Below are 8,130 nucleotides of genomic sequence, written 5' to 3'. Positions count from 1 at the left end.
TTTAAAATAAGTTTTTAGGGACTTTGACATCACTTCCGAGTTGAAGTCGCCTTCTCATCATCTTAACATTTCTGAAGTCAGGACCAGTGGGCTAGCGAGGGGTACTATGGCAGCGACGTGGCGTCTGTGCAGCAGGCTTGAGCAGGGCACGTCTGCTTCTAGCAGGCTCCAGCATGGAGCAGCGGAGCCGGTGTAGATCAGAAGCTGCACAGCACCGCCCCCAAGCGTCTCTGCAGAGCGCCGCTTCCGCTTCCCACCCACAGCAGCCTGATGGGATGCGAGCGGAATGTATGAGGCGGGCTCTTCAGGGAGACCCAGGTGTTGGGACAACGTCCACGGACTGCTAGTCCTTATCGCTACAGTATTATAACACATCAGCATTACTTGGTGCTAAGCCATTTTGGACTGAGAGGTCGACGGGCATACTGTGCAGCTCGGCCTCTCTCTCTCTCTCTCTCTCTCTCTCCCTTTCTACTTGCTGTGTGTAGAAGAAGCATACACGGAAGTTGTTGGATGGCAGCTCTTTTCCAGAAGTTCACAATGAAGACCAGCGTTTTTCTGCTCCTGCTCGCAGCTTTCACCTGTGGACTCGCACAGGGAGAAGAAAATGCAGCCGAAGAGCTGCAGGTGGAGACCTTGGTGAGTGGGACACGTGTAACAGTCATACTGCAGTAAAACAGCGGCTCTAATACATTAACACGCAATGATAAATACATGCAACAGTGTTAACAGTCAACTCTTCTGACCCAAGGTGAAACCCGAAACTTGCTCTGTACTTTCCACAATGGGAGACACGCTGCAAATCCACTACACGGTAAGACAAATAAACAGCAACTTATTCATTGTCAACTACACGAGTTAAACAATCCAGCCCGGTGCGCGTGCGTCGGACAAAGATCTGTAGATCTGAAGGGCCCAGCTGATGACGAATGCAGTTGTTGTCAATGTGGCACCGTCTGCATAAAGCATGTGCACACCGCTGATTATGCATTTACACACTGACAGTGGATTTGAATGATAAACAGACCTGCAGCTGGGAGAGACGGTCCTCTTTGACTATGGGACAGATAGTGATTTTAGTGCGTATATGCGTGTGTGGTTCATATGGTTAAATGTAATGTGTGAATAGGTCGATTCGGCTTTTACTATGGAGTGATGGGGCGGTGCAACACGTCAGCAGTAACAGGACTGTGTGTCAGTGGGCAGCACTTCGTCCATGCATTATACTGGAGGCTCTGTGGTTTCCAGTTTCCACACGCGCGTTGATCTTCAGGAGTTTCAAAACTCAAAGTTTGATGATGTGAATTTCAATAACAAAATGTGTAATGACAGGTAATTTGCACATTTGCTGCCATATCATACACAGTTAGTTCCAACATGTGCCTCATTATTACACTGGAGCCACGGAGCTCATCATCTGATTTTCCCCAAAAATACACAAAAGGTAATTTAATAAAACGTATGGAAACATTCTGTAGGCTGCTGAAACTTTTTCCTGAATCCCGAAAGACTCTTCTAGCCATCCGGTTGAAAGAATATGCTGTGTATTGCGCCATAAAAAAAGAGTTAGTTAATTAAATACGAAATAACATTAATATAATATTAACACGTTACTATTTTGCTTGTGTTTTACAAAAAGCACATAGAAATAGAACATTTTCTGTCTTGATACCTGGAGAGGAAATACAGTCCTTACCTGAAAAAACCTTTTCCTTGAAGATTTATGAAATACCTTAAGAACAGCTGTAAGGACAAAAAAAAAACTTCAGGTATTTCGGTATTTTCCGGAAAATCTGATGCTTAGTTGTGTAACTCGAAAGTAATCATATACACAGAGGCACAGACTGTGGCTAAAGCATATAGCACACAGTATGAACAAAACACATACAAAGTAATATTTACACTAGGTCCCTTTTAGTCACCTTGGCAACAACTAGTCTTCCTGGAGTCCATAGTAAAAAAATACACAATATAATCAACAAATGCTTACACATATACTACATACAGTACATAATACACACAGCTGCAATATCACCATTATACCAACATAATAAAACAACAGAACCAAATTCAATTTCCAACTGAATATTACATAGAATGTGAGAAGGGAATAAGCAAATTTAATGAAACCTAACCTGATCTAAATGTAAATGGACTTGATTGTCTCAATCACCTAACCTACCACAGATGCTGGGACTGTCTCTGTCTCTGGGCAGCAGCTTGGCCTTTCCATTGCACCTGTCACTAATAAAGCATCTACTAAGAGTCCAGTTAGACTCAGAGTGGTTTATAAACAAATCTCAACAGATTTAGGAACAGTTAAGACTTTAATTAATGACACAGATGAGACAAACTCTGATTGCTAAATTTATGTAGAAGCTGCCTATCTTTCAACGCTGTGGCTTACATTATCAAAAGCAGAATTACTGTATGATAAAAATTAATTCATTCAGCTCTAGCCAATAGTGCATCTATGTATATAATTTCTAATATAAAAGATAAAATATTTCAATTATTTTATATCCACCTTATTTTTATTTCCTATTTTGAGTGTACACATGTTTACACACACATTTGTTTTTTAAATTGTTTTATCAAAAGTGCAAAACTATAGATGTTCAAAATGTTTTGGAACAGCACTGTTGAAAAGTAAAAGTAAACACGTCAAAACCACAATATTTTTTGCTTTCTTTAAGTAATAAATAAATAAAATTAAGCCAAATTCGCTTCTTAAAAGCATGCACCAAATACACAAAGAACTCAAAAATTAACAGATTTAAACTAACTGAGCTGCAATATATCTTTGAGTGGCTTTTCATTTATGTCATTGCCTCATATTTCTCAATCTATGTTTCATTGTTCAGGGTAAACTGATGGATGGAAAGGTGATCGACTCATCATTGTCCCGGGATCCTCTTGTTGTTGAGCTGGGGAAGAGGACAGTTATTGCTGGTAAATTAACAAATAATAGTTTTGTCAAGGCTTTGTCAAGTTTTGTTGCTCAGTGAGTAACAAACTTGTTTACATTTGAGAGATAACTGCAGCCTGTTGTGTGGCGGAGAATGTGCTTGCTTTGCTGATTTGCTGATTTTCTCTGTGTGATTTTCTTATCAGGACTGGAACAAAGCTTGGTTGGCGTGTGTGAAGGGTAAGCGAAAAGTAAAGGTCCACTGGGAGGAGAAAGCTTAGCAATGGATTCAGTTTGAAAAAAAATACCAAAGTTAATGGTTTTGTGATAGAATCTGAGAAACGGCTCCTCAGTAACGGCGTTTTGTATTTCTCATTCTCTCATTCAGGCAAAAAATCAAAGCCACTATTCCCTCTCACCTTGCATATGGAAAAAAGGGTTACCTTCCTACAATTCCAGGTACTGAGCACACGAATTAACGCACACTGAGAGACACCAGGGGTTGACTGAGGATTTGAGAAACTGCACCACTACACATACAACACAGCAGTGTTAATAAGAATACTTTCATGTACATATGTGTAATTTTATGGCACACATATGCAGACGCCTATAGAAAAATCAAATTGATGTTGAATGCAATAAACTCTGTTCCAACACTGCAGTATAGTCACCATCAATGTGCAGCTCTACACAACTAAGTATGATCACATATATTTAACATTAGCACAATCACATAGAACATTTGTTTTTAGGATGAGGCTGATATTAAAATTTTTTAAATGTGGGGAATACAAAGTACAAGTACAAAGTTTCATGTTTTTAGTGATTTCCTTAAACAGCTGCAGTTTTTAGTGTAATTGTTGGGGACTACTTTCAGCTGTGAATTAATACACAATAGTGAGTAATTACATCAGCGGGATGGTGTATGTGAGAATGAATCAAAATTATTGAAAAAAAATAAATGAATAAACAGTTAAGTGTTTTCAATAGTTTTTTTAATCTTTTTATAGGATTTTTTTCTTGTTGTAAATAGTATTTATTTACAACAAGAAAAAGATAAACTATCACTTGAATCACGCTGTAAATATATGTTGGTGACCCTTTTTTCTTTTTTAGATGTCATGTAATATTATATATTTTAAAATAACAAAAAATACTAGCAAGCATTTCGCTTCATGTTGTACGTATGTAACTGTGTATTTTTACAAAACAATGAATCTAACCTTGATCTGTCCAAGGTGATGCTGCTCTTGAGTTCGAGGTGGAGGTGATTTCTCTAACACAGCAAACACCGTGGCAGAAAATGGTCAACGACGTGTTCCCCCTCGTGTGTTTGGCCCTGGTCCCCACTCTGCTCGGCTTGGTGGGACTTTACCTTTACAAAAAGGCCAACTCCCAGAAGCCTAGCAAAAAGAAGGCAAAGGATAAGAAGATCAAGAAGAAATAAGGACAAGGCACAGAACTATTTAAATAAACATTTTTTTAATTGTATTTTTTTCTTCTTTGTGTTCATTTAGTACTAATACTTGCTTTTAATAGATATACTAAGACCTGGAATTACTGTCTTCTGATAATACAACTGTTAACTTTTGAGGTCAGTGTTTAGGATATGTGTTGTACCATTAACAGCTTCACTAACAGTGGCATTTCTCAGCACTAACAGAGAAATTGCAGATTCATGAAGTTTAAGAGCTTGAAGCTGGTGTCTCCTGTGTCAGATTGTGTATTACCAGAAGCAGCAGCTGCCAAAAACCCAATAAATCTGTACAAGTCATCACCACAAGCAGAGAGATTAGACTTAATCATTTATCATCAGTGTGTTTTCCTCCTCTCTGCTCCTTTGGAAGGTGGCTCGAAAAAAGAAAGACCAACAGCAGATGCTAAAAACAACTGAATGAATAACTTGTAATACACCTGCTTATTTTGCAACTCCTTCATCTCTATGTCACAATGCATCTCTTTCTTGGTCTAGCTTAAGAGGAGAGGGAGATGTTTGAGACTTATTTTAGAGGAGATGGAAAAAAATTGGCCCCATTTGTACTAATGGCTTCACTGTCAATTTGGCTGTAGAGATGTTAAAAATCACATCCTCCAAATAGATATACAGCAACAGAAACTCATCATCAACACAGCACAGTCCCATTGTTTGACCTGATAAGTGTAAAACACTTATATACATGTGTAGTCTGTAAAGGTCAGCTTTTTCTTCTTTTTCTACTCTAGCCAAGTATTTCCAGTACAATTCAAACCATGGGTGAAAAAAAAAACATTTGACATTTTCACCTTTTGGTGAAAATCATATGGCCAATAAAACCAAGAGAACGAAGTAGGCTGATTAATTTCACATTTAAGGTCACATATTAACATAACATTTTTTGCTAAAAAATATTCATATTTTAATTCATTGTATCCTGTCGATGTTAGTAAAAGAACTGAAGAACATAGGTGTACTTGTTTTATACACGGCGTTGCTCGACGGCACAGCCCTTCTCTGGATTATCACAGTAATGGAGCGCTGCGCTCAATCCGGTGACGTTTGGATAGAAATATATGTACACTGATATCCCTCCGCGAATACAAGTTTGTTAATGTTGTTTTCCGTAGTTATTTGTATGTAGTTATTTTTTAATTTTAACTGTAAACCAAACATAAAATATTTTAGATAATAAAAATAAAACATAACATCGATTAGCTAGCCTTCTTAATATAAATATTTAGAGGGCGGAGCGGATTGCACTACTTCTCGCGGTACAACCTCTTCCGGTCCTCTTTCCAGCTTCCCGTGCAACATGGTGAGTGTCTTTCAGTGGCGGCCGTATGGCAAAACCGAAATAAATTGATGTTTTATTCGAACATTCATACTTTATCGTATCTTTTTAGGTACTATAAACAAATTGCTCAACACGGTGTGGGGAATCGGTGTTAGATGTTGGTCAAATTGATTAAAAAATGAGTCTGGGCCTAACGCTAGCTGTTAGCAGGCTAGCCGTTTTGTGCATGTGTTCCTGTGAACCAGGATAACGCCGCTGTTGAAGTGCGGTCAAATACATTGGGGAAAATATGGGTTAAAATACATGTGTTACTCTTTCGTCGTGTCCTCCAATACGTAAGGTAAAATACGAAACGTGAAAGTACACATTGAACAGTAGCCTCGAAACACCGCAGCCAACCCATGCGTTTGATGATCCACTGTGTGTTGAGTCTTGCCTGCAGTACAAGAGACGCAAAGTAATGGCCTGTGTTCACCCAACAAAATACTGATACAGCGTGTTGTAAAGTGAGTTTATACCGTCATGGCATAAACACTCTAAGTATGACTAATTGGGATGTTTGAGCGTGAGCTTACGTGTGTATCTTTATTCCTCATTTTCTGCAAATGGTGGAAGCGCGTTATTGAAAATTTACATTTACAGTCGTTCATGTCTAAATTAAGTTTTTTCAAAATTGTAGAAATTGAAACTGCTGGCTAGTGGCTACAGTTGCAATGATTAGTTGACATTAAAATAGAAGCATTTTGACAATCATTAAATTTTACTAAAATGTAAATGCAGTTTGCAACCACGTGAAGATGTTTGGCTTTTCAGTTGAAAATCATAAAACTAAATGTCTTTGGGGGTTGGACTACTGGCCATTTGAAGGTGTCATCTTGGACTCTTAGAAACTGGGATTTATAATTGTCACCATTGCCTGGCAGCTGGACAGATTGACTAATTAAAATAATTAATAGCTGTAACATTACTTTTGCTAATGTTTTTGGAATGTATTTTAATCCATGCCTTTCTTTTAATAGCTAATATCAATGATAATTTTTCTGCGAACCATTTTTCCCCTAACAAAAGATACTGAACTTATGTTGTATAAGCACAATCAGATCACATTTGCTTTAGGTGCTTTATAGTTTTTGATATTTAATGATCATTTGATGAATTTCTAGGCTGTTATGTAATATGCACTAACTGTGGCCTGTTTTACAGACTAAGAAGAGGAGGAATAACGGTCGTGCCAAGAAGGGCCGTGGGCACGTGCAGCCCATCCGCTGCACCAACTGTGCCCGTTGTGTCCCCAAGGACAAGGCCATCAAGAAGTTTGTCATCAGGAACATAGTGGAGGCTGCCGCCGTAAGAGACATATCAGAGGCCAGTGTCTTTGACTGTGAGTGTATTTTTGCTTTGTTTTTTTTTTAATTTCACACATCATGAAACTCTTAGTATATTTTTTTTGTCAGCATGTCCTCATCTGTACTTGTCTCCTGTGTCTGCTTTGCAGCTTATGTTCTGCCCAAGCTCTATGTGAAGCTGCACTACTGTGTCAGCTGTGCCATCCACAGTAAAGTGGTGAGGAACCGCTCCTGTGAGGCCAGGAAAGACCGCACCCCACCACCCAGGTTCAGACCCACGGTGAGCACCATCCAGAACACTGCCCTGAGTGTTTACTGAAGTCTTGTGCTGCTGGATAATTGGACTAGTCATAGCAGGAAAAGAACAAGTGAAACCAATAATGTTAATGATGTTTATGTTAATGTGAAACAAGCAAGTATGCACAATATTGGAGCACCAGGTCTCATATGCCCAACTTGATGTAGTAATTAATGTAATTGGTTACACCTGTGTTTGACAATCAATAAGTCACATGGCTCTAAAACTGTCTTTTCTCTTTCACAGGCTGGTGCACCAAGAGCTAATCCAAAGCCTATGTGAAGCAGGTTTTGAAGATGCTGTACACCTGAGGAATAAAGTCAAAAATCTTTTGAAAAAGTTGAAAGTGTGAAGCTCATTATTCTTAACTGACTGTGTGCTGTGTAATTGTAGGAGAAGACAGGCCTGTCAAGTATTTTATTTGGAATAGACTTTTACAGTACAAAACTTACAGTAGTTTAAGATCAAATTACGCAAAAGCATAATTACATATGATACATTTGAAAAGGCTCTGCAGTTATTTAAAGCGATATCAGACCATTTATAGGGGGGGGGGGGTTAAAGAGTAAAACTCAAGGGAACAAATAGTGCAACAAGGAAAACATTTGAACACAAAATACCACAAAACTAGTTAGTTTCTTTTCTTAAGTATAGTCTTGTATGGGAGTGGACAGTCTATTTGGTTGTCCTTAAGAATACAACAGAAAGGTGACTGGGGTGTTGGTTGAGGAGCAAACAGCATTGGTACCACATGCATCAGATTTAGAAGCACATTACTGCCCAGTGTAGCACAGAAATAAAAAT

At 38.6% G+C, this 8,130-nt stretch overlaps 2 protein-coding genes across 2 annotated transcripts; both read left to right on the top strand.

The window, feature by feature from the left end:
- The first annotated feature begins 269 nt into the window (after positions 1 to 269).
- On the top strand, positions 270 to 4,402 carry fkbp11 (FK506 binding protein 11). Its single transcript, XM_022745343.1, has 6 exons — positions 270 to 639; positions 752 to 814; positions 2,865 to 2,952; positions 3,115 to 3,148; positions 3,297 to 3,367; positions 4,150 to 4,402. Exons 1-6 carry the CDS (start codon positions 514 to 516, stop codon positions 4,356 to 4,358), a joined length of 591 nt encoding a protein of 196 aa, XP_022601064.1. The 5' UTR covers positions 270 to 513; the 3' UTR covers positions 4,359 to 4,402.
- Positions 4,403 to 6,870: 2,468 nt separating this feature from the next.
- Positions 6,871 to 7,668, top strand: rps26 (ribosomal protein S26; the record flags this gene model as incomplete). The annotated part of the gene is made up of 3 exons (XM_022744904.1): positions 6,871 to 7,063; positions 7,178 to 7,308; positions 7,573 to 7,668. Coding segments are annotated over 3 exons (360 nt in total), but the record flags the coding sequence as incomplete, so codon positions are not given.
- Between the last annotated feature and the right edge of the window lie 462 nt (positions 7,669 to 8,130).

The sequence above is a fragment of the Seriola dumerili genome, unplaced genomic scaffold, assembly GCF_002260705.1.
Source record: "Seriola dumerili isolate Sdu_G_001 unplaced genomic scaffold, Sdu_1.0 BDQW01000088.1, whole genome shotgun sequence".
Classification (NCBI taxonomy): domain Eukaryota; kingdom Metazoa; phylum Chordata; class Actinopteri; order Carangiformes; family Carangidae; genus Seriola; species Seriola dumerili.
This window is presented reverse-complemented; position numbering and strand designations above follow the sequence as displayed.

Excerpts from the sequence above, each read along its gene's own strand:
- fkbp11 (XM_022745343.1), top strand. The coding sequence starts at position 514 with ATGGCAGCTCTTTTCCAGAAGTTCACAATGAAGACCAGCGTTTTTCTG. Across the intron at positions 640-751 it reads AGCTGCAGGTGGAGACCTTG|GTGAAACCCGAAACTTGCTC; the intron begins GTGAGTGGGACA and ends TTCTGACCCAAG. Across the intron at positions 2,953-3,114 it reads GAAGAGGACAGTTATTGCTG|GACTGGAACAAAGCTTGGTT; the intron begins GTAAATTAACAA and ends TTTTCTTATCAG.